This window comes from Bos grunniens, chromosome 12 (genome assembly GCF_055505025.1).
Source record: "Bos grunniens cultivar Pamir isolate PY7600 chromosome 12, Bosgru_T2T1.0, whole genome shotgun sequence".
In the NCBI taxonomy this organism is placed as follows: domain Eukaryota; kingdom Metazoa; phylum Chordata; class Mammalia; order Artiodactyla; family Bovidae; genus Bos; species Bos grunniens.
In genome coordinates, this window is record NC_141176.1 from 12,351,312 (window position 1) to 12,378,418 (window position 27,107).

Genomic DNA, 27,107 nt, shown 5'->3' on the forward strand with positions numbered 1-27,107 from the left:
GAAATTAAGTTAGTATTAATCTGAACAGGTTTGTTTTAAGTTAAACTGCTAATTTTAATCCCTAGAGTTACCACTAGGGTACTATTTTTTGAGGAAAATAACTCAAAAAAAAATATATATATATACAGTAAAGGAAAAGCACAACAGAGTGGAGGGGACGGAGCGCAGAGCCTTTTAGGAGGCAGAGTCAAGGGAACTGTGTATTGGATGAAAGTGAGATCTTCTCCCTTAAGAAGCACATGGTCTACTGAAAGAATCTGAAGAGTGAACAAAAAATTATATTGTGCCCAATGACTGGAACATAGACTAGGGGAAGGACAGTCACAGGAAATAAGGCTAAAACTGGATCATAAAACGTAAAGGCCTTTGTTCCTAAGGAGCCCGTTTAAGGGATTTTGAGAAGAGAATTGACATGATTTTGAGCAAAGAAATGATGGTAGGTCATTAGAGAAATGCAAATCAAAACAATAATAAAATACCATTTCATACTCATGAAAATGGCTACCCTAAAAAAGACAATAACAAGTATTGGTGAAGATACGAAGAAACTAGAATCCTCATACATTGCTGGTGGGAAGGTAAAATGGTACCACCTCTTTGGAAAAAGTTTGATAATTCCTGAAAATGTTAAACATAGAGTTATCGTATCACCTAGTAATTCTACTCCTAGGTATATACCCAGAGAAGGCAATGGCACCCCACTCCAGTACTCTTGCCTGGAAAATCCCACGGGCAGAGGAGCCTGGTAGGCTGCAGTCCATGGGGTCACAAAGAGTCGGACACGACTGAGCGACTTCACTTTCACTTTCATGCACTGGAGAAGAAAATGGCAACCCACTCCAGTGTTCTTGCCTGGAGAATCCCAGGGACGGGGGAGCCTGGTGGGCTGCTGTCTATGGGGTCACACAGAGTCGGACACGACTGAAGAGACTTAGCAGCAGCAGCAGCAGGAGCAGGTATATACCCAAGAAAACTGAAAACATACGTCCATACAAAACTTGTATATGAACATTCATAGCAGTATTATTCATAATATTCCCAAGCTGATGAATGAATAAAACACAGAGTGATATATCCATACAATGAAACATTATCTAGCCGTAAAAAGGAATGAAGCACTGATACATGCTACAACACGGATGCACCCTGAAAACACGAGAAGTGAAATAAGCCAAACACAAAGAATACATGTCAGATGATCCCATCTATATGAAATGTCAGAACAAGCAAATCCACAGAAACAGAAAGTGTATTAATGACTGCCAAAGGCTAGAGGGGCAGCGAGGGGAAGTGGAGGAGGAGGAAACGGGGTAACCATGAATGGATGTGAGGTTTCTTGTTGACTTAAAAAATGTTCTCAACTTACATAGGGGCATGGTCGCACAATTTTGGAAATATTCTAAAACCACTGAGTGGCACACTTTAAAAAGGTAAATTTTGTGGTTTATTAACTACATTTCAATAAAGCTGTTATAAAACAAAAACCATGATGAGTTACCATTTCATACCTAGTAGAATGAGTAAAACCAAAAAGACTAGAAATACCAGTGTTGGCAAGGATGGGGAACATTGCTGTTGGTCAAAGGGCAAAACAGTCCAACTGCTTTGGAGAACTGTGTGGCAGTGCTGAGTACAGTTAAACAGGTATCTACCCTATGACACATCAACTCCTAGTTATTTGTTTAAGATAAGTGAAAACTTGTGACCACAAGCCCTGTACAGAAATGTTCACAGTACCTCATTCATAAGAGTCCAAAAATGGAAACCATCCAAATGTCCATCAACAGAACAAATAAATTATGATATATAATTATACAATGGAAAATTACTCAGCAATGAAAAGCAAGCTGATAGGTACAGGAATATGGATGAATCTCACAAATATTATCTTGACGGAAAGAAACCAAACACACAGAGAAACACACAGACACAAAAACTATACCTTAACTATAGGATTCTATTTACAGAAAGCTGAAGAATAGGCAAAACTAATCTGCCACAGCAGAAGCGAGAGCAATGGCTTCCAGAGCCGGGTAGAGGGAAGGGGCACAAGAGACTGTTCAGGGTGAGGAGAGCAATGTTGGTGCCCACACACATTTACAAAACTGTCAAACTAATCAAAACGAACACCTAAGATCTGTGAATCTTATTAAGTCTAAATTTTATCCCAATTCAAACAGAAATAGCAAGATGTAGACAAAGATTCTACTAAAACATTTCATGGATGAAGTGATACAAAGTGAAAAATTCATAAATAAATGATTATTTCTTACTGTAGTTTTGTGGCACAAGTTCTGGGTTCTTAGGATTTTTCAACTTGTAGGATACATCTCCAATATTAACTGTATCACCTAAAAAGAGAATACAGAAACACAATCATCATAAGAAACAAGTTAAGAAAGCAACACCCTATGCCTTTTGCAATCCTGATGCTCCTGACTACAGACAGGGATGGGTGTATCACAGATATGAGTGTCAGGCGACCACAGCCTCACCTGTCCACGTCAGGCCCTGTGATGTGAAACTGGCATCTACAGTATAAGTTACACATGCATGCGTGCTAAGTCGCTTCAGTCGTGTCCAACTCTTTGTGACGCCATGGACTGTAGCCTGCCAGGCTCTTCTGTCCATGGGATTTCCAGGCAAGAATACTAGAGTGGGTTGCCATTTCCTTCTCCAGGGGATCTTCCTGAATCAAGGATCAAACTTATTTCTCCTGAATTGGCAGGCAGATTCTTTATCACTGAGCCACAAGGAAAGCCAAAATACTGTTAAAGACTCGTGTATTTACACTATTTCATTTAATCTTGACTCTAAGTCACCCAAGGCATCTGTGAGCTATTTCATAGAATTGCTGTAACAGAAACTCCATGTCAAACTAGCTCAGTACAAGGACATTGTGGGTTTTGTTACTGCAGTTCTGTGAAGTAGCTCACAGGAACCAAAAACACAACACCATGAAGAGACCTAGGCTCTGAACTAGCCCACAGTATGCCAGGAAAGGCCACAGGATGCGCAGTCCAAGACACATCCCAGGAGCAACTCACTGAGAGACCAGCCCCAGCACCACCAGCTTCACTGTGGAACACCATGGGCAGGGGACAACTTTCTCCCCTTTTATTTTGATATGTCTCAAACCTGTAGCAGAGTTTAAAAAACACTATCTTAAGAAGCGAAAGTCATGACTCTTCATCTTTCAAGTCTTCAGAGGCATCTTCTAATAAAAAGCACACTGTCCTAAGTAAACTGTTCTTGCAGTTTTCCTAACTCCGTCATGACTCAACCTCACAGGCAGGAAAACTGAATCGACCCAGCCTACGTCATTAGTCAGAGTCTGACTGCCTGTGTACACAGAGCTGGAAGCGCGAACCACCGACTTCCAGGGTAGAGCCGGGACCCTGCCTGCAAGCATGCTGGCCAGGCAGGGACACCCTCCCCACCCCAGCATGGACAGCCTCCCCCAACCACCAGCCCCCACCCCCGTAACGCCCCCCAACTGCCGCTTCTCTCTCTCTTTCCCTCTCCCCTCTCCCTCCTCCTTGCCCCCTCACCTCCTTGCTCCTCCTCCTACCTCATTATGACTCAAGCTTTCTTTGCCTTTCCTTCTTCTGCTCTTCAACTTCTTATTGGGTGTGGAGGCCCCATTCTGGCCTCTTTTCTATCTATAATCGCTTCTTGATGAGCTCACCTGGTCTTGTGCCTTTAAGTGCAATATATTGCTTGCTCCCAAATTTATACCTGTAATCTAGACCACAGAACTCAAAGCATGGGCAACAACAGTCTCTGAGATGCCTAACAGTCACCTGCCAGTTGGCATATGCAAAACTGAACTTCTGATCTGTGCGTGCTCCACCCACAGTATCCCCCAATTCAGCTAATGGCAACTTAATGCTTCCAGTTTCTCAGACCAGAAATCTTACAGCCCGTCTTAACTGCTCTCTCCCACACCCACCAGAAAACAGTACTGACTCTGTCAGTACATGTAGTATTGGGCTTCCCTGGTGATCTAGTGGTTAAGAATCCACATGCCAATGCAGGGGACAGGGGTTCGATCCCTGGTCTCAGAAGGTGCCACACACCTCAGGGGAAATTAAGCTTAAGCACCACAGCTACTGAGCCTATGCTCTAGAGCGTGAGCTCTGCCACAAGAGAAGCCACCTCAATGAGAAGCCCACTCGCCAAAACCAGAGTAGCCCACTCTCACCACAACTAGAGAAAGCCCACGCACAGCAATGAGAACCCAGGCAGCCAAAACTTAATTAATTAATTAAAAAAAAAAAATATATATATATATGTAGTACTGCCCACTTCTCCCGCCATCCTCCACCACCACAGTGCCGACCCAAGCCAGTTAGGGGTTTACGACTTCAATCCAGTTTCTCCTTTAAACAGCGTTCTCTCACCTCCTTACACATCTCCAGTCTCAATGCTCGCACTCTACAGTTAATGCTCAACAGAGCACCCACAGTGATCACAAGAACACAGGAATGCAGTGATGCCAGTCCTCTTCTCAACCCCCATCTCTGCAATGGCCAGAAGGCTATTTCTGATCCGGCTCCCCACTTCCCTTCTCCAGTCATCTCCTACTAGCGTCCTCCTCTCTCCTACTCAGCCGCAAGGTCTCTCACTGTTCCTTCAGCATGTCAGACATGTATGCATTTTAGGCTTTTGTGCTGGATTTTCCTACTGACTGAAGTGCTTTTCCTAAATACATCCATTATCAATCACGGCCCCAGCAAGAAACTGATAGTTCATTCAAACTGAGGAGAGAATAATTAAGGAAGCATTTATGAAGGTGTGGGCAGAGTCTGGGAAAACCAACAAAGATGGAGCAGTGCCCTGGGACTAGCAAGAACAGAAAGGCATTACCGCCACCGGGCCTGCAGGCGCAAGGGCGAGCGCACGGAGTGGGGGGCGAGCGCACGGAGGGGGGGGGGGGGCGAGCGCACGGAGTGGGGGGCGAGCGCATGGAGGGGGCGAGCGCAGTCAGACGACAAACACGGCAAATCCAAGGTGGTGCCCGGCAAGGGGCGACCAGGGAGTAAACACGAAGCAAAATGACAGGTCTGAAAGGTGACAGGAGACAGCTTTAAAATCATATCTTAATACGTCTCTCTCACAAGTGATGGAAGAGGAGGGGAAAAAAAGAAGAATATAGAAGTAGAGATGATCCCTTCCTGACCTTTTGGCTAAGACCAAGTGTAGAAGCAAAGACCTGAAAACATTATAAACCACTCACCCTAAATCACCCTTATAGAACACTACACCCAACAATGGCAGAATTCTCTGTAAATACACACGCCAACAGTCACCAAACTAGATCTCTGGCTGCACCATAATGCAAGTCTTAATAAATTTCAAAGGACTGAAATCATACAAAGTATACTTTCTGATCAAAATGGAATTAAACTAGAACCTCATAACAAAAAGATAACATTTGGGAATCAAGTAACAGGCTTCCAAAAACCCCAAAGAAGAATTCACAATGGAAACTGGACTCATTAAGAAACAGTGTAGTGGGCTTCCCTGGTTGGCTCAAAGGTAAAGAATCCACCTGCCAATGAAGGAGAAACAGGTTTGCTCTCCGGTCCAGGAAGACCCCACATACCATGGAGCAACTACGCCCATGCACCACGACTACTGAGCCTGTGCTCTGGAGCCTGGGAACTGCAACTCCCGAAGCCCAAGCACCCTACAGCTTGTGCTCCGCAACAAGTGGGTCCACTGCAATGGGAAGCCCGCGCACCACAACTAGAGAGGGGCCCTGCTCACCACAACTGGAGAAAAGCTCTCACAGCGGCAAAAACGCAGCCAGCCCAACAACTAATAATGATTATTATTAACTAATAAACAAACAGGACAGTGATCAATTAGCATGCCTGCTGCGGCATAGAGGAAAACGACACTCACGGGGTGGGGGCATTTGTCCTTCCTGCCTCAAATGCCAATGTTCTTGGCTAACTGCTGTTACCATGCTACACTTTGCTGAATCATCTAATTCATACCAATGGCCCCACTTTGACCTCTGTACAATTAAAGTCTTATGTGTCTACTTTGGCTGAGATCTCTCTCCTGAGTTCCACACCTCTCAGTAGCCTTTTGGACACTTCAAAATTCCAGACACACCTCAAATTTAACATGAGAAGAACAGAACTCTATGTTCTCTGTATGTGTTGTCCAGCCATCTACAACCAGCTCTACCAGATCTACCTGAGAAAATGATGCTTTTCATCTCAGAGACGTTACTTTACTGACAAAGGTCCGTCTAGTCAAAGCTATGGTTTTTCCAGTAGTCATGTATGGATGTGAGAGCTGGACAATATAAAAGGTTGAGCACCGAAAAACTAATGCCTTCGAACTGTGATGCTAGAGAAGACTCTTGAGAGTCCCTTGGACTGCAAGGAGATCCAACCAGTCCATCCTAAAGGAAATCAGTCCTGAATATTCATTGGAAGGACTGATGCTGAAGCTGAAACTCCAATCCTTTGGCCACCTGATGTGAAGAACTGACTCATTGGCTAAGACCTTGATGCTGGGAAAGATTGAAGGCGGGAATCTCCTTCAACAGAGGATGAGATGGTTGGATGGCATCACCTACTCAATGGACATGAGTTTGAGCAAGCTCCGGGAGTTGGTGACGGACAGGGAAGCCTGGTGTGCTGCAGTCCATGGGATCGCAAAGAGTCGGACATGACTGAGCAACTAAACTGAACTGAACTGATCCATAGAAAAGCATTAAATTCCTTAACTTGGGTTATCTGTTTTTTGGTTTTTTTTTTTTTCTTTCATTAACAGTGATCTTTTGATGTGTTCTGAGTAGCTGATCTTTACTGCAAAATCTCCTACATACTCTGACTCCCCCTCATTGCCTCTTTGGAGCAGTCTCTTGAGATGCTATGTCCTGGGTTTGAAGTCCTCAGAAAGTCTGCTAAATAAGACGTAACTCTCAACTTCTAGGCTGTGCACTTTTTTTAGACAACAGTTTTGTCAACCAAGCAGGGCATACTTCTCTCCTTTGCCTAAACTCTCTGGGGATCCAGAACGCTGACAGAACAGAGGCCTCTTGTGCCCATCCACCTCTACAGAGTCCAGATGAATCTGGGTCTCTCCTGGCTCCAGGATCTCCTGTTAATGGCTGATGACTCTGAGTTTCATTTGGCAGCATCTAACAGGTACTCGCCTCTCCAGCTTAAAGATATTAGGGAGTGACCCCCCCTAATCTAAAGGTATTAGGGGAGCCCTGTTGAAAAACACTGAGACATCCCTAACTGGAAGATAGGGGAGTCTGGAATTAGCTCAGTAAAAGAAATCCAGAGGTCTGAGTTGAGAGCTTGGGGAGGAGAATGACTTGAAATATTTAAAGGATAATTGGAAACCAGCCTCCAACTAATACTCCAGCCAGATCACACTTGAAGTACCTAAATTATACTAAAAAAAGATCTTAACCTTACATGACCAAACTGGGGTGTGTGTGTGCGTGTGTGTGTGTGTGTGTGTGTGTGCGCGCGCGCGTGCATGCAGCTAGGTTAAAAATTTGGCTTGATAAAAAATATCTTTTCAGAATTCTGACCTTAAAATCTTTGTAGAGGGGACTTGCATTTCTCTTCCTGTGTCTTTGAGATGTATCAATAAATGTTCTGCCTGATCTTCTTAGGGAGTTTTGTTTGTGTATGTGTGTGTATTTTGAAAACTTGACCTCATACTAATTGGGGAAGTAAACTTTAAGAATTTTATTTAGGTGACATCCTCCCCGTTCTCTTACAGGGAAGCCTCTTACATCTTATTAGTTGGAATCACTGTTAGTATATATCTCATTAATAGCCAAATAATGAATCCTTTAGAGAAGCTTCTAAATTAGTAAGTTTTTACAGAGCTGTCATTATAAACGGCTGTTTTACTGGTATCTATAAAAATTAAATTAAAGATGGGAAAAAGGAAATATATGTAATGGCTATCCTCAGAACTTCCTTAGTTTAAAACAAGTAAGAAAAAAACAGTTTGGGAAGTTTTATTTGTGGTCTTTGCTTCCCCTCAATGGGTCTTACAGATGCTAATAAAAACATGAGAATAATTAATGTTAACAGGAAAAAAAACTGTAAGGAAAGTCTGGATACTTTTTCCAACCAGGTAGAAATCTTAAAAAGACTTATTCCAAATAGTTAAAGAAATCTTTAAATGGTTATTCAAAATGCAATAAATAAAATGGACACTTATGGGATTAAAACACAAGGTTTTGATATTACACTACCTAAGGTTAAGTGGACCGGAAGGGACCCCCATGTGGTCCCCAACATTAAAAGCCAAACAAGTCCACTCTATTTACTCCAGATTTTTTAAGTTTATGTTTAAGGGGCTGGAAAAAAAATTCCACTGAGATACCTGACCAACAATTACCTGGGCAACAATTAGGCCAGTTAATCAACATTAACAAAAGGGCCTGAGTTTCATGGCTCAACCCCCTCTATGGGGATCCCAGAGCCTTTAAAAACAAAATAGATTAAATAGACAGGGAATAAAAAGAAAAACTTCTAGAACTCCTTCTGTAAGATCAAAACTTGCTGATTGGATTCTAGTGAAAGCTAAAGATATAAAAGATAGAACTGAGATAAAGTATATAAGAATTGATATATTTTCATTGGTTTTATATAAGATGGCTACATCTGTTTTCTTTAATTCTGAGACAGACATGTTTCACTGAGGAATATTTCCCTGTGTGGTATTATAAGACAAAACATATAGATTTGCTCGTCAAGAAATACTAATTAAATATATTAAAGGAAATCAATAGGGTTACCTGAACCATACAATGGAGAAAAAAGTGGGAACTAATATTCAAGGACTAATAAAAATAAAAACAGTGATTTTGCTCTGGGTTTAACTTATGAACTTAGAAAGAGGCTCTTTGTTGAATGCTTTATATGAGTTTTTGAAGGCATGATAGACTAAACTCTAAAATTCTAGAACATAGAACTCTTAAATTTTAGTTAGAAATCTCTGATATAGAAAAGCAACTTTCAAATATTATATATATAATTATATAATAAAATACATATAAATATATATATATATATAGGGGCAAATCAATCTTTTAACATCACTGAGGTGACAAACTGGAGAAGGCGAGGGCACCCCACTCCAGTGCTCTTGCCTGGAAAATCCCATGGACGGAGGAACCTGGTGGGCTGAAGTCCATGGGGTCGCTAAGAGTCGGACACGACTGAGCGACTTCACTTTCACTTTTCACTTTCATGCATTGGAAAAGGAAATGGCAACCCACTCCAGTGTTCTTGCCTGGAGAATCCCAGGGACGGCGGAGCCTGGTGGGTTGCCGTCTAAGGGGTCGCACAGAGTCAGACACGACTGAAGAGACTTCGCAGCAGCAGAGGTGACAGTTCTTTGGGTAATTAAAAACAACTGTCTTTGTCCTGCAAATCTCTGCAAATTAGAAACATAAATACAGCCCACAGTGACCTGAGATTGAGTCTAATTAGCTCAGTCAGGCAAAATCTGAAGCCAAGGGAAAAAAATTACAAAGGTGGTAATTTTAAATTCAAACCACTGGAAAGCCTCCCTCAACTGAAAATCTAATTCATAGACTTCTTAGAATCTTTATCAAAGACAAACACAAATCTTTAAACCTCTTTTCCACAAATAGTAAAGTCTCAGTCATCTAAGCAACCCAATTTAATTCATCTCAAGTGTTATTTACAAACTAGTAAGTTTATACTGTAATACCTGATTCATTTCTAAGTTTAAGTGAAGCCATGAGCTCTCTAGTTTTGTCTATTCATATATCTCTGTACACATTATATATATGAGATATCTCTATCTCTAGAAAATATCAAAATTAAATTTATAAGAGCTCTATTTAATTGACTCAAAAGTAAATGCTTACAAACTAAATATTTCTACACAGAAAGAAACTGATCAAAATGACTTTCAGGTTCATGTTAATTGAAAATATTTAATATTAAGTTAATATCTGGTCTTAAGGTTAGTTTAAGTTTGTTGAGCTAATTAATATAGACATGTCTTTAGAGTGACCAACATTAGGTACAATACTTATTGTACCAAGGTGAATGGAAGTTAAATAAAACTTGTTAATATCTATTCCAGGCAAGAGTACTGGAGTGGGCTGCCATTGCCTTCTCCGAGTATGAAAAATAACTTGGTATAATTAAATATTTATAAGTGAATTCAATGCAAATTAGATAGTTTTTGGAAGAACTTTTAAGGAATAATTATATTTAAGGAATGTCTACTTAAGAATAATCTCTCCAGATATTTGGCAACTTGAATTTAGAGCTATGCTAAATTAAGTGACGGAAGTTTATTAAATAACTAAGTCATTCTCAAATAAAATAAGATTTATCAATTACTTAACAGAGAAACTAAAGTTATTTAGGACTATTAATGAATATGTTTGGTGCCACCCTGAGATGTTCTCTATAAAAAAGGAAAGGTTTTTAGAAATTATCCCTAGTATTTATGTTCACCCATCTACAGAAAGCTAACGTAAAAGACAGTTCATAATTGCTTACTTCTTAGTTTTCACTAGAAATTAAGGTTTTTAAGAGTTGAGGATTCTAATTTAAACATGTAATTAAAGCTAACAGAAATAATAAAGGAAACATTTCAGTATATAGTAGGAAAGTGGAATGTGTGTTTTTCAGAAAACAAGGTATTAAAAATGGAACTGCATGATATTAAGAGAAAAGAAAGTAAGTTTATCTTGGAGCTGGTTGTTTCTGGATGGAAAGACTAAGGGACAAACTAGACAAAGACAGATACAGACAGTGATGGAAGGTTTGTGGATGGTCAGGATTGGCTAGATTTAGATTAAAGTTAATTAAGTGAATCTCGTTGTTAAAAGTAAGCTGGTAAAAGACTAGATTTAATTTTCTCTGTCTTTTAAGAAAGCAGTTTTCTTTGCCTTTGATCAGAAAGCACAGGATACTGGCCCCAGTTATCTGAGATGCATATCAAAGCAATGAGCTCAATGAGCCCAGACTCTGCATCTCCCCATACATGTATGTCTGCCTTTCATAACAGACTGTGTCAGTTCCCGCGCCCTTAAGTGATCTGTATTTGTTTTCTGAAATCATTTGTGACTTTGGTTAAATAAATATCAATTCATATGACCTATGATACTATTGTGTTTGTTCTTGTTTTTAAACTGGAGTATAATTGCTTTATAATATTACGTTAGTTTCTGCTGTACAACATGAACCAGCTATATGTATACATATCCCCTCCCTCCCTGTTGTGTTTTAAAACCTTTTTGATATTGTTAACAAACTTCCCAAATATGAAAATCTAACAAGTTCTTTTAGCTTCCAGCTAACTCTTCAAATGAAGAAGGCAATGGCAACCCACTCCAGTATTCTTGCCTAGGAAATCTCACAGACAAAGTCTGAGCCTGGTGGGCTAAAATCCATGGGGTCACAAAGAGTTGGACATGACTTACAACTGAGCACTGAAAACAACTCTTCAAAGGAACACTGCAACACCTCAAAGAGGACTGTTAAACTAATTAGGCTTATTTGGTATGTTGAATTACTTGAGAAACATTGTCAAGTGACTGGAGATGAACTTCAGGTTATAATGTATAGGTGAATTTCATTAATATAGATATTCCAAAATTTATATGGAATTCCTAAAATCTGATATATGCCCTGATATAATGTTATCAGTCATAATTCTGTGTGTGTGCTAAGTCACTTCAGTTGTGTCCAACTGTGTGCGACTCTATGGGCTGTAGCCCATGAGGCTCCTCGGTCCATGGGATTCTCCAGGTAAGAGAACTGGAGCGGGTTGCCATGCCCTCCTCCAGGGGACCTTCCCAGCCCAGGGATCAAGCCCCGGTCTCTTAAGTCTCTTGCACTGGCAGGCAGGTAATACTAGCACCACGTGGTTCTCTTAAAATGCTTCATGTCACAGAAATATCCGTTTCTTGCCAACTGCATTGTACTCAAATCTCTAACCATGCCAGTCTAACTTTTGTCCTTTATAGACAATCATTAGTTCACACTGATAGTTCAACAAAAGGAGTCAAGAAGACTCATAAAAAGGACTTTTTAACAAATACAAGTTTCTGATAGTCTTTAGATAAATATGATTTATAACTTTATGACTTTCTCAGAAACATATTGGCTTTTAATATTTGTTTCCCAGAAAAAAAAACTTACCTCTCATGCTATGGCCTACAAGAAACTGATGAACGATACCTTTGTAAACAAAGATACAACATTTTTTCTCTCTACCTGATCCTTCCAGAATTTGGCTTCTCTGGCTAGCTTTCTGTGGACTTGATGGTTTATTGCAACCTATTATAACTAGTTATACTAATAACAAGTCATACTAATCATTATTTTAATTTGTTCTCTGTTTCCATTTTCTTCATTCTTTGTGTCTCCCTGCTACATTTGTCAATGTTATTAGCTGTATTACTTATATCCTACCTATTTTGTAAGATTCTTATCTCTTACATTACCCAATGTGTAACCAGGCAAAAAAATTGATAATGGCTAAACATCTTGAGGTATTAGATCACATTTATAATTCTACATACTAACAATTTTCAAAATAAATAGGATAATTGTAACAGTGTAATTCTACATATGAGAAAAAGCAACAAGAGAAAACATTTTCTGGATCATAATAGACTAGTAAATCAGAGGATCCAGAGGATTTTAAATTATCAATGGGGTCTAATCCAGAAATTAGCACCTGGAGTGGTATATCAAGAAGAACCTTTGCCTGACCTAGGAATAACCATTCCTAGCAATGTGGGACAAAAATTGGTTGTGAAGTGTCTCTCAAACATTGGTCATATTTTGGACTGGAGAGACCATGAACTAAAATACTGCCTGCCATATTAGTACACAAAGAATGCTGCAGCCATCAATCCACACGTTACACCCACCCAAAAGTGAGCCCTGAGGGGACTCAGGGCGCAAGCAAGCTGCCCACCGCTGCAGCCACCCTTGAAAGTGCACTCTAAGGGGACGTGAGATGAGAAGGCACAGGGTACCGGCCCCAGCTGTCGGAAGCGTGGTTCAAAGGAGCGAGCCCTGACTTTGCGCCCTCCCATACACAGAAAAGCACTACATTCCTTAACTGCAGATACCTGGTCTTCCTTCATTAACAGTATTCTTTTGATGTTCTAACTACCTGGTCTTCATTGCAAAATCTCCTACATATGCTGGCTCCCCAGCTTGACTCTTTGGAGCAGTCTCTCAAAGTCATCTTCGATGCAGTGTCCTGGCCTTGAAGTCCTCAGAAAATCCACCAAATAAAACTCTCAGCTTTTAGGTTGTGCTTTCTTTCTTTCAGACTACACATTTTAAAAATACATTTTAAAGAGTGTTGTAACAATTTTTGGTTTTAAATGTCAATATTTACAATACAATGGAGACAACATGCTCTTCAACTATTTATACTTATCAGGCAAATTTCTAGATATCAACCTAAAAATGTACATGCTGCTAAGTTGCTTCAGTCATGTCCAACTCTGTGCGACCCCATAGACGGCAGCCCACCAGGCTCCCCCGTCCCTGGGATTCTCCAGGCAAGAACACTGGAGTGGGTTGCCATTTCCTTCTCCAATGCATGAAAGTGAAAAGTGAAAGGGAAATTGCTCAGTCGTGTCCGACTCTAGCAACCCCATGGACTGCAGCCCACCAGGCTCCTCTGTCCATGGGATTTTCCAGGCAAGAGTACTGGAGTGGGGTGCCACTGCCCTCTCCGAAAAATGTACATAGGGATATATATTTGTAAAACCTAAGAACTAAGTGAGAAGAACATTTGAAGATCACTGTTCAGTCTATAAGACTATAGCATTTTATCAGCAAAGTCTATGTTTTAATTATTTTGTATCCCCAGTGCCAAAAATAATACCTCAAACCAAGCAGGTATTCAATAAATGAATATGTAAATGAATGATTATATTGGGTTGGACCAGAAGTTCCTTCAGGTTATTCCATAATGTCTTATGGAAAAACTCAAATGGACTTATGGCCAACCCAATAGTTTTTAGTCAAATACTGTTTTTCTTAATTAGGTATTGTTTCAAGCCCCCTGTTTTCTGCATTCTTTGAGAATAGCCCATTTTCTATCGTGCTCAGAAATCAAGTAATTAAAAATATAATAAACTGAGCAAAAAATGTAAAAAAAAAATCAAGTCATTTATTTGTAAAGGATCCATACACGCGAAGTACTATAAGTATTAATCTAAAAGAGATTGATGATACTTACACAACAGGTAATACAACACAAGCAAAAGACACCAATGCATGCCTCTCTTCAAACAAACCACAAAAACATTTTGGTTAAGTGCAATTATTTGTTAATAAAGATTTGAGTTAATAAAATACTCATAATGGAAATTGTTAAAATAACTAAGAATGAGTTAACAGAAAATACAAATTGTTATAGAATACGCTGCTTAACATTTATTACATTTATTATTACAAATAATGCAAAAATGTAAGCACTGAGCTTTCAGTGAGAACTGACTCATTGGAAAAGACCCAGATGCTGGGAAAGACTCAAGACAGGAGGAGAAGGGGACGACAGAAGATGAGATAGTTGGATGGCATCACTGACTCGATGGGCATGAGTTTGAGTAAGCTCGGGAGTTGGTGATGGACAGGGAAGCCTGGAGTGTAACAGTCCATGGGGTCGCAAAGAGTCAGACACGACTGAGCAACTGAAGTGTACTGTAACTATAAGCACGCATAACTCATAACAGATTAACCTAAATCTCCATACAGTACACAAACTGTCACATAACTACTGCTACCAATAAATTAAGTTATGTATTTTATTTAAACATGGAAAAAACATGGACTGAAAATTAAAAACTCTGAAAACAATCTCATAGTTAAAATCTTCCAAACTAAATCAAATTTAAGGCCATTTTTAAAGTAACAAGGCCTGATTGTATCACTTGTAATGATCCTAATGTAAAGGGATTTCCCAAAAGTTTACAGGAAAATAATTTCTATATTCACAAAAACAATTAATAGTATCTTTTACATTACACTTGTGCTGAGTCACTTCAGTCGTGTCCGACTCTTTGCAACCCCATGGACTGTAGCCCGCCAGGCTCCTCTGTCCATGGGGTTCTCCAGGCAAGAACCCTGGAGTGGGTTGCCGTTTCCTTCTCCATTACACTTACTCTTGGACAAATATGTTTGGACATTACTCACTCAACTTTTAGTGGACAGCTGTTTTGTTTTACATGCCCAATATTCTTCCCTCTTTTGACAACAGACTCCCTCTCTCCAGTGGAGAATAAGCCCCATTTGTTTCGGGTAGAGTTCAGCCCAACCTTTACCCCTCCACCCAAATGCCCAGAAATGAGCACCCTGCCTAATCCCTGTCAGAACATGCCACTCTCTGACCACAGCGGTTGTTTTACAGATGGGCCTATGATCCAAGGCTGGCCTGTGAAAGTTCTCACCAGGACTTTTGTTGGAGCTCACAAGCAAAGGTGTCCTCTCTTCTTCTCACAAGACTTTGACTGTGTGGATCACAATAAACTGTGGATAATTCTGAAAGAGATGGGAATACCAGACCACCTGACCTGCCTCTTGAGAAACCTAAATGCAGGTCAGGAAGTAACAGTTAGAACTGGACATGGAACAACAGACTGGTTCCAAATAGAAAAAGGAGTATGTCAAGGCTGTATATTGTCACCCTGTTTATTTAACTTATATGCAGAGTACATCATGAGAAACGCTGGGCTGGAAGGAGCACAAGCTGGAATTAAGATTGTCAGGAGAAATATCAATCACCTCAGATATGCAGATGACACAACCCTTATGGCACAAATTGAAGAGGAACTAAAAAGCCTCTTGATGAAAGTGAAAGAAGAGAGTGAAAAAGTTGGCTTAAAGCTCAACATTCAGAAAACGAAGATCATGGCATCCGGTCCCATCACTTCATGGGAAATAGATGGGGAAACAGTGGAAACAGTGTCAGACTTTATGTTTTTGGGCTCCAAAATCACTGCAGATGGTGACTGCAGCCATGAAATTAAAAGACGCTTACTCCTTGGAAGGAAAGTTATGACCAACCTAGATAGCATAGTGAAAAGCAGAGACATTACTTTACCAACAAAGGTCCATCTAGTCAAGGCTATGGTTTTCCTGTGGTCATGTATGGATGTGAGAGTTGGACTGTGAAGAAGGCTGAGTGCCGAAGAATTGATGTTTTTGAACTGTGGTGTTGGAGAAGACTCTTGAGAGTCCCTTGGACTGCAAGGAGATCCAACCAGTCCATTCTAAAGGAGATCAGTCCTGGGTGTTCTTTGGAAGGGCCGATGCTGAAGCTGAAACTCCAGTACTTTGGCCACCTCATGCGAAGAGTTGACTCATTGGAAAAGACCCTGATGCTGGGAGGGATTGGGGGCAGGAGGAGAAGGGAACGGCAGAGGATGAGATGACTGGATGGCATCACCGACTCGATGGACATGAGTTTGAGTGAACTCCGGGAGTTGGTGATGGACAGAGAGGCCTGGTGTACTGTGATTCATGGGGTCGCAAAGAGTTGGACACGACTCAGCAACTGAACTGAACTGAACTTCTCACATTGTGAGCTGTAAGGACAGTCAAAATCTAGGCCTGTCAGTAAGGCTATCACTGCTACCACCTTAGGAAAGCCTGCCAGACACTGAAACCAATACAGCAAAAAATCAGATCCAGCAAAGGAAGAGTAGAGAGTGGCGGAACCAAGGGGAAAGGCAGAGAGCCCAAGCCCTAAAGATATTCTGACATCCTGCATCTAGCCAAGGCTGAAGTCACTGGACTGCTCATCTGTGTGAACCAATGACACATTTTTCTGTACATATTTCTGTCACTGAAAACCTCATGACTGCTAACTAATGCAACCAATTTTATATAGTAAAGGCAGGTGGGGCAAGTGTCACTATTCCTATTTCACAAAGAAGATACATACTCAGAGAGGGATACAGGACATTTTGACCCTGAGGATATTCTGAGAACAAACATTCCAATCAAAATAATACTAACAGTCATAAATTTTCATCAAGTGACTAGCTTGATAAAATTAAGCAAAAAGGACTTCTTGATCAAGTTTTATAGAGCATTTTTAAATTTTTTTATTTAAAGTACTATTTTATAGTAAAGATTTGATTTGTCAATTACTCTTTTGTCCATAGAGAATTTCACCAATTATATCCTCTATCCTCTGTCCTCTGTTTTCCTTTGTGTCTATCAGTGTGGACTGAATATCGAAAAGATTTTGCTCTTTCTTCAATTTTTAATCAACAAACGTTGTAGTATATAGCTTTGCCAGAAGTTTATTTGATAGTTTCTAGTAAGTCTTTACATTTTTTGTATGACTGATAGTTTTTATTTAATTTTTGGCCAACCCAGGAGAATTGGGGGTATTGTCTTCAGATATTTCAAAGCTGTTCTAGTGCCAAGATCTTTATCTATCTCAAAAATGCTTTTCTTAGATACATATTTCAGGCACATCCATGGGCAGCCCTTCTTCTAAAATGGGAGATGCAATGCTTCTTGCCTGCCAAATTGTAGACTATGAATCAAGTTAATTAATATACACACCTTAGGACATTCGACTCTGACACAGACTCACAATTCAATGACCTGCAACTTTGAACTAAACCAACCAAAGAAGTTGGCTTAGTTCTAGGTTTCTCAACAGCAAGGTTTCTCAACAGACTAATTTATTGGGCCAGATGATTCTTTATTGTGAGGGGATGTCCTGTAGAATGGTAGAATGTTTAGCAGATTCAAGGGCTTCTACCCATTAGATACAAGTAGCATTCCCTTTCTCTTGGTGAGGACAACTAAAAAATGCATTCAGGCATTGCCGAATGCCCCCTCGGGAAGGGGAATTACCTCAGTTAAGAACCATGTAAGTGTCATCATTTTTTTTTTTTTCAATACAAAACTTAGACCCAAGAGAAAACCAAATTTATCAGCAGTTTCCAGGTTAGTCTCTGTGTTCCAAATAAATTGTTTTCCTAGCAATTTATTAGCTTACAATTGTCCTGGGATTTTATTGCTAAATTCTTTAATACATAAAATTCACTGTCCTCAGGTGCAAAGTGGTTAATAATTTCTCCAAAGTTCAATGCCTAGTAAATAGAGAGCTAAGACTTGCACACACACATATAGGTTTTTCCCTTTACACTATATTTCTGAATTGAAGCAGGGGTTCTACACTTCCCTTCCCCAAAGTCATTAATTCTATTATAAACTAAGCATATAATCTTAAAATCACAAAGATATATACGGATGGATGTTTATTACACCATTTATATATTAAAAATAGATAACCTGAATGTCTAAGAATGGGAAACTGGTAAAATTATATGGATAAATACATGAATTTAATACTTATTTAAAATAACCATATAGAGCAAAATTTATCACCATATTAATGTTAACAATAATAGCTGAGAATAAATTATAAAACATATGTGATTCAATTTTTTAAAAAGAAATTTGTATTCATATACATAATAATATACATATTATTTTACAAAACCTGGGCTTCCCTGGTAGCTCAGATGGTAAAGCGTCTGCCTACAATGCAGGAGACCAGGATTCGATCCCTGGGTCAGGAAGATCCCCTGCAGAAGGAAATGGCAACCCACTCCAGTATTCATGGAGAATTCCATGGACTGAGGAGCCTGGTAGACTACAGTCCATGGGGTCGCAAAGAGTCAGACACGACTGAGTGACTTCACTTCACTTTACAAAACCTGGTAACATTAACACAAAAAAAGACAATCATGAATCTGCATGGAAAGAGTCCATTTTAGAGGACTTATCTGTATTTTACTTACAACGAACACAGATTTCTTATACAGAATTTTTAAATACTTCTATTAAAAAACTTATACACAAAAGTCATAAAGTAGTGAAACCCTTTAATAATAATGGTATAAAAGGACGGTGCTCAACATGTCAAAGTGGATTTACAGAGTTATGTTTCCATATTATCACTTGATCCATGATAGACCTGTGCCTGTTTGACATGAGAATCCTACTAATCTGTCTCCTCCTGAGGAAACACTACAATAATCTTTATTGAAAATTCTTAGGGAATTCTGCAGGGAATTCCCTGGCAGTCCAGTGGTTAAGACTCTGTTCTCTCACTCCCGAGGGCCCAAGTTCAACCACAGCTCAGGGAACTAAGATACCACAAGCAACTTAGCTGGCCAAAACAACAACAACAAAAGAACTCTGCAGCAGCTAACCTCCTTGTTAACCTCTTTGTTCTAAAACCAAGAGACAATGCAACTAATTGAAGTGTTAAGAGATATGCAGAATTTACAAATTATGGATGTTTAGACAAAGGATAAAAAGCGGTGGGTTTGGGATTTTTTTTTTTTTTTAAACAAAATGACCCTCTCTTCCCTCTGCTTCTGAGGCTTTATAAAGCTCCTATCTTAAAGGCCAACACAGCAAATTCCAGTCACTCCTGCTCCCTCTCTGTATGAACTGGAACATAATAAGACACTGAATGCTTATTAGGTACAACGAGTTGACAGGCACAAAAAGGAATATAAAAATAAATAAGACATACATACAGCCTAGGAGAGATAAAAATAGTATATAATTTATATCTATTGTTTATGTACCATGTTGTTCTTTTTCCAAACTACTAGGAAGCAATGTCAATTACTAGCAGAGAGATGAGTTACCAGTCACATGGCTGAGTGCAGATGAGCACATCTTGCCAATCTAAACTGTAATTCATTACGGCACACTGCTATTTGTGGTTTACAGTTGTCTATGTGTGATGTCTGGTTCAAAAGGGGACACTTCAACCTTGATGGCCAGTGTTACATCCTAGGGAAGCCCAGAGCTTGCTGCCTGTTTTTACTTGAGTCCAGATCTCTGGTGAGTCTCCAGGTACATTTATCCTCAGTCCTCATATGTTCAACCTTAAGAGTCTTTGTGGTAGCAAGGCAAGTGGGGTTAACATAACTTACTCTTTGTGTCATGATGCTAAGTGACTGAGTCTAAGTAGTGAATATGTCATGAGTAATGTGTACATGAGTCTCACATTTGCAGCAAAGCTTGTACTTTGATTTGCTCAACATAATAACACATTTTGAGGACATGTCTGAATGTTTTTATAATCAACACAAATTATTCATATACAAAGAACAATTATTTTTTAAAGTTCACATGATTTAACCCTGCTAAGGTCCCCCTGGAGGACGAAATGGGAACCCACTCCAGTATTCTTGCCTGGAAAATCCCATGGACAGAGGAGCCTGCTGGGCTACAGTCCATGGGCCAAAAAGAGTCAGACACGACTTAGCAATTCAGCACACACACAGGCAACAGCCTACCTAGATAGTTCTCACAGTTTAAACCTAAAAGCAACTGTTTTCACTTCTTCTAAAGCCAAGAAAACAGAATAAATCTCACATAGCTGAAAATGTTAAAAATAATAAAGAAGCCAACTTTGAACATTAATATATGTCAGGGATCCTAATAACTAATTAAATCCTCACAACAACCCTATCTAATATACTTTCCTTATCCTCATTTTACAGTTAAGAAAACTGGGACACAAAATTAGGAAACCTACTCTCAAATCCCCATACACACACACACACACAGCGCAGAAATGGGCCCCAACCCAGGCTGATTCATTTTAAAGCTTGAGTTATAGATTATGCTATACTTGTACCTTGACCTCTGCTAAGGCAAAGGCCTGGAGCGCTGTGATTCATGGGGTCACAAAGAGTCCGACACGACTGAGCGACTGAACTGAACTGAACTGAACTGAAGGCAAAGGAGAAGCAAACAGCTCAAAGAATGAAAAAAAAAAAAAAAAACCACCCTAGAAACATAATAATTGATAAAGGGGCAAAATCTGAAATAAAACTCTGTACAGGAAAAAGGAAAAAAAAAAAGCATTTGTTCAATGAAATGAATGAAATGGATAGGACTTAATCTCCCTCATTTCTGACAAGGAAAATTATTGCTGGGTGGGGGGAGTAGCGTGCAAGAGAAACAGAAACCAGCAATTTCATAGAGAAAATCTCCCTTATTCTTAGCAACGACGCTGAATATCTTGCCTAGAATCACTCTGTCATTCAAGTGAAGCAACAACATACATCCCTTTCCTTAACCAGCACAAAGGCTCTAACTCCAGCACAAACACAGAGTCCCTAAAACCAGCCCCGGCAGAGCCAGGAAATACTTTGCTTAGAAATCTGAGCAGGGAATTCGCTGGTGGTCCAGTGATTAGGACTCGCGCTTTTCACTGCTAAGGGTTAGCTGTGTGATCTGCAGGAAGTCACTTTTCCTTTCTAGGTCTCCATGACCTCAGGGGTTTAAACTAAATCAAGTTGGGGTTTGGGTTCTAGGACATCGTGAACTGGGACAAAAGAAAACTTCCAAGCAGAACTTCGACAGAAAGGCTCACGGATAAGTTTAAAACAGAACGAAGGGGATCTCTGGCGAGAACGTACACTTGTCAGCGGCCGCCAGCCCTGGCTGGAACGTGGCACGGACTGACTTCCATCCAGGTCCTGGGGACTTGGAGAGCAAGGTCAGGTCCAGCTTTCCGCAGCCTCTGAGGGCAGCTGCATGAACCCCTGCGTGTACAGTATTCTAAGTCAGAATCCCGGGGTGGGATGGTGAAGGAACCACTGGGGTCAGGAAAAAGCATCATTTCAGACCATCAGGAACCTAAAGCCAGGCCCCTCACATCACAGAAGGAGGCTCAGAGACTGCAAACGCCTGGCCCCGCGCTACCCAGCAGAAAGCGGCGGAGACTAGAGCTCCCGGCGCCGCGCTCCTTCCCAAGGAAGCCGCGGGGAGTGAGGGGGCGCGGAGGCGCGTAGGGCACAGCGCGGCCGCGGGGCGCCCCGGGGTTACCTGAGCCGGCCCCCGCCCCGGCGTGCACAAGCCTGGCATCCGAGTGTGGCGGCTGGCGCCGCACCACCTGCCGCAGGAGCAGCCGCAGGCGCCGCGCGGCCGGAGGGCCGCCAGGCGGCCCGAGGAGCAGGAGCCGCGACTGCATGGGGGTCGTAGCCGAGCGCCACGACGGGGAATCCGGGGCGAGCGGCGCTCCGGGACGGGCGGCGTGAGGCGGCGCGACGAGGGGGACAGGAAGCGGCGGCGCGCGGAGTCCGCCGGAAACTCCTTCCCCCGGCGCGCCCGGCTCGGCCGGCCCGGGCGGCCCGGGCGGCCCTGGGCCCGCTGGGCTGCAGGTCCTCGCCGCCTGGAGCCGTGCCCGGGGCCGGCGGGGAGGAGCGCGTGCCGGCAGTGACCCCGGGGCGCGCCTCGCACTCACCTGCGGCGCGTCCCCGAACTCCCCGTACAGGCCTCCGGCGGCTCCATACTGTCCCGTCAGTGCTCGGGGCCTTCAGGAGATGCTGAAGGGTGTGAGGAGCCTTTGATGGTGTCACCCTTTCTTGGTTAATGGCCCGGTCTTCGTGTATTTCGTTTTCCCTGTGACCCCATGGACTGCAGCACGCCAGGCCTCCCTGTCCTTCACCGTCTCCAGGAGCTTGCTCAGACTTACGTCCATTGAGTCAGTCGGTGATGCCATCCAACCATCTCATTCTCTGTCGTCCCCTCTCCTCCTGGCCTCAATCTTTCCTAGCATCGGGGTCTTTTCTCATGAGCCTGCTCTTCGCATCAGGTGGCCAAAGTATTGGAGCTTCAGCTTCAGCGTCAGTCCTTTCAATGAGTATTCAGGGTTGATTTCGTTTAGGATTGACTGGTCGGATCTCTTTGCAGTCCAGGGGACCCTCAAGTGTCTTCAGCACCGCCTTCAAAAGCATCAATTCTTCAGCCTTCTTTATGGTCCAACTGTCACATCCATACATGACTACTGGCAAAACCATAGCTTTCCAGTACACTGCTTCAAAACCTTTCCAGAATTGCATAGGTCTTCTGGAGATTGTGGGTACACCTATCTGGATTTGTTGTAACCATACCTGTGTATTCAATCAGTACCTGAAAGCCTAATCCTCCCCCCACCCCGCATGTTTTATTAGTGTTAGTTGCTCAGTCTTGCCCGACTCTTTGTGACCCCATGGACTGCAGCCCACCAGGCTCCTCTGTCCATGGGATTTTCCAGACAAGGATACTGGAGTGGGCATGTTTTATTACCACACCTTAATAAATTGTAAACAGAAAACTCACATCTTGGCGATACACTGGCCAAAATGTCAGTAAGGACCCAAATCAAACACTTTTTGGGTTGTTCTCCCATGCAAGAGTTCAGTTCAGTTCAGTTCAGTTGCTCAGTCATGTCCAACTCTTCGCAACCCCACGGACTGCAGCACACCAGGCCTCCCTGTCCATCACCAACTTCTGGAGTTTACTCAAACTCATATTCATTGAGTCGGTGATGCCATCCAACCATCTCATCCTCTGTCATTCCCTTCTCCTCTCACCTTCAATCTTTCCCAGCATCAGGATCTTTTCAAACGAGTCAGCTCTTTGCATCAAGTGGCCAAAGTATTGGAGTTTCAGCTTCAACATCAGTCCTTCCAATGAACATTCAGGACTGATTTCTTTTAGGATGGACTGGTGCAAGAGTTACATAAGCATAATCTATGTCTTTAGTAAGAGAAGAAAGTATGACACTGGCTAAGGCTGCCTCTCTGTCATACATGCCAAAAGGGGATGTGGTACTACCACAAAACAAATTCAGGCTAATATAACTAATATACCACATCTCCAAAACATCAGGAGTGCATTGAGCAAGGCAAAACATTTACATTGTCACACCAAACAAACAGCAGACAAAAAGAATGCAGAAGACTTCACTTTGAGCTAAAGGCCTTGCTAATTTGAGAGCTGTTACCATCTTTAAATTATACTGAACACCTACCTTATGTGTGATACTGTGATGGGTGCTGAGAAGAAAGTGGGTAGGAGACTTAACAAGAAAAAAGCTGAGGGAACTTCCCTAGGGGTCCAGTGGCTAAGAGTCTGAGCTCCCAATGCTGAGGGCCTGAATTTGGTCCCTGGTCAGCGAACTGGATTCTCTTTGCCACATCTAAGAGTTTGCATGCCCCAGCTAAAGATTCCCCATGCCACAGTGAAGACCAAAGATCCGGCATGCTACAGTGAAGACCAGGTTCAGCTAAATGAATATTTTTTAATGAAAAAGGAAACAAGTTGAGCTGGGTGAGACTGTGCACCTTGCTGAGGACTGGACTTAACATGTTCAGGCTGAAACAGGCTTCCAACGTAGCCGGGGAGACAGTGAAAAGAAAGTAATTATGTTTGCATAGTGCATTACAACGTGGTTACACATATATGTTCTCATACCAACTTCATACCAACGACAACCCTTCAGACTGCTAGGGGAGAATGACATAGATGTAGAATGTAACAGTTTATGAAATACTTCTCCCACTTTGAGTGCATCCTATATGTCAGGCATTGTGCTAAATATTTTAATGCATTATCTCATTTCATACAGTAACACTTTATTATTATTATTATCCCCCATTTTACAGATGAAGAAACTGAGGCTAGAAAAGTTAAGTACCTTTGTCGGGGCATTTCTGTTTAATCTTGCTGGAATCCAAAACATGCTTCAAACCACTTGAAGAAGAATCTAAGGTAATTTAGCAATTTGATTGGTATAAGCAGAAAGAGTTCTTAAAGTTATCACACTGGGAAATCAATACAGGTTACAGTGTTCATTCATTCAGCAACATTTACTGAGCAACTATTGCATAAACAGTATCCTGCCAGGTTCTGTGTAGCAATGGGCTTACATCAAGTATAGAAGACAAACGTACAAATAAAGAATTACAACACAACGTTTAGGATATTTAGACTCAAAGTACTCTGGGGCAGAGTGCTTCCCCTGGCAGAGGTCAGGGAGATTTCAGAGAAGATATTGTTGGAAGTGCTTCTTAAAGGATATGCAAGAATCTTTCCAGCTGAGAAAAGGGCAGGTCATCGGGTCATATCTGACAGAAGGAAGAACAGGTACAAAGGTACAGAAAGCTAAAAATAACGTGGCATGACTGAGAATCAGAAAGTGAGTCACTGTGTCTAGGGATCAAGTGCATAAAGTAGTTTGTAGATACGAGACCAGAAAGAGAGAACTGGGGCTATGTTGTATGCGAGGGCAAAGACTTTGCACACTAACCTCTGAGAAACCGAAAAAGGGTAAAGACTTTTTGGAGTGACAGATCTGCAATCTGAGAAGGAGATAACTGAACCGGAGAAAAGGTGGCATCTGAGTTTCAATTTGAAGTTTAGTTTAGATTTGGGTAAACAAAGAAGAGTAGTAGACAGCATGAGTAGAAGCTTAGAGTCCTGACCAGCGTGATTCATTGATGCAGACAATGAGACCAGCCAGGTGAGAGAGTCACACATGTCTTTGAAGAGTGGGAAGGTATTGTCAGAGAGAAACATTGTAGAGTGAAGAACCTTGAATGGCTAGATAATCTTAAATGAAGAAGTTGGACTTCACCTTATAGGCAAATTGAGTCAACACTCAATGACCCAACTGATCCTATTTGATCATATTTTAAGCAGTGACATGGACCGTGAATTGAATAAGACAAGAACCATGAAGTTCCAGCTATGTAGCAGTGAAAGGATAAAATCTCTACTTGAAACGAGGAACCCCTACTGGTGGCTGTGAAGCTGAATGGGAGAGCAGAGACCTTGGAAATGTTTAATATATAAGAGATGAACCAGAGCTGTTTCATTTTAAGAGATGTCCATCATAACCTCTAGGTAACTTCTCTCTAAAATAACTGGTACTCTTGATAAAACACACTGCCAACATCTGATATTTCCTGTTAAACATGTTCCAGAGTCTGGGAGGAATATTTCTTGCCTGCCACATTACTGTAATTGGGCGGACAGTGCAAATTAATAATACATCCATGCTGTGTCCAATTAGAAAAAGGTCACTTTATCTCTTCTTACTGCATACCTGACTGAGAAATCAAGGGACGAGACCAACATCTGGTCTAGGAATCAGGGTTTCCCAGATGTTGGTGTGCCTCTCGATCAGGTGGACAGTTTGTTCAAATGTCCACTCTCAAGCTTCACTCCCCACCTCTACCCTGAGGCTCTGACCTAGCAGATCTGCAGGGGCTCAAGAAGATGCATATTCAGTCATAACTACAGGAGATCACCTACATGCCGCATATTTCAGCTATAAAGCTGGACAGCAGTTCTTTCTGTTGCTCTTTTGCTACCACCTCTTTATCCTTGTCAACACTTCGTAGAACAATTTGTGAGTGCTCTCCCTTCATCTGCAAGCAACTAGAATAAAAACTAAAATAAATAGAATAAAAGTTGAGCAGGGAATTAGAGCAAAGAAGGAAAAAGAGAACAGAGCACGGCCCTTTTACAATCATAAAATGTTTTCAGACTGAGACATTGGCAGGAAAAGAGAGGCGGGGGAAGAGATGATTAAAGTAAGAAAGATACACTAGCAGAAACTCGCCCGGCACAGGGAATTCCCTGGCAGTCCAATGGTTAGGACTCAGTGGTTTCACTGCCAGGGCCCGGGTTTGTTCCCTGGTTGGGATCCCCAAACCAAGTGTGACCAAAAAAAACAAAAAAACAAAACAAAACAAAAAAAACTCCCACTACAAAACACCGAATAATGCTGGATAAAATAAAATTTCACTTAACGTGAATTTGCAAGTTTATGTAAAAGTAGGAGAAGTTCTCTTAAAATTTTGGGTATCAGCAAAGAACAGGAAGGAGAACTAGAAGAAGTCTGAGCTGGAAGAAGAGACTGAGAGGGTATGGACTCAGTGAAGGGGCTAGATGCTCTGGGGATATTTACTATTCTTGGTGTGCATAGCTATAGGGGTGTCAACAGGGCAGGAAGTAGATTGAAGACTCCATCATAAAGCCAGGACTGGCAAAACAGTTAGCTAGATGGCAGACTATGAAAAAAATTGCAAAGGGAGACAGGAAATCACAGCTGTCATCTTGGATTCTAGGTAGAACTATTTTTTTTCCCTTTAAGAATGGTGACTTCTACTTGAAACTCGGTTGGGTTTAAGGCATGATACAGTGTTTTATTGTTATAAAGAAAAAATTTAAGCCAATAATTTAAAAGTGAACTCAATAAAT

The 27,107-nt window shown here is 41.4% G+C and overlaps 1 protein-coding gene across 3 annotated transcripts in view; it reads right to left on the reverse strand.

Moving 5' to 3' along the window:
* Positions 1-22,242, reverse strand: part of VWA8 (von Willebrand factor A domain containing 8) — a 390,356-nt gene extending 368,114 nt beyond the window's left edge. Inside the window, exons 1-2 of one of the 3 annotated variants that reach the window (XR_015137814.1) lie at positions 21,903-22,242; positions 2,274-2,351 (exon numbers count right to left, since the gene is read on the reverse strand). Coding sequence is in view for 2 of the 3 variants with exons in the window: in XM_086328813.1 (XP_086184939.1) it covers positions 2,274-2,351; positions 21,903-22,047 (223 nt within the window). In the remaining variant the exon portion in view is untranslated. The remainder of the gene's footprint in view (positions 1-2,273; positions 2,352-21,902) is intronic. The other 2 variants (XM_086328813.1, XM_086328812.1) reach the window with 2 other exon arrangements.
* Between the last annotated feature and the right edge of the window lie 4,865 nt (positions 22,243-27,107).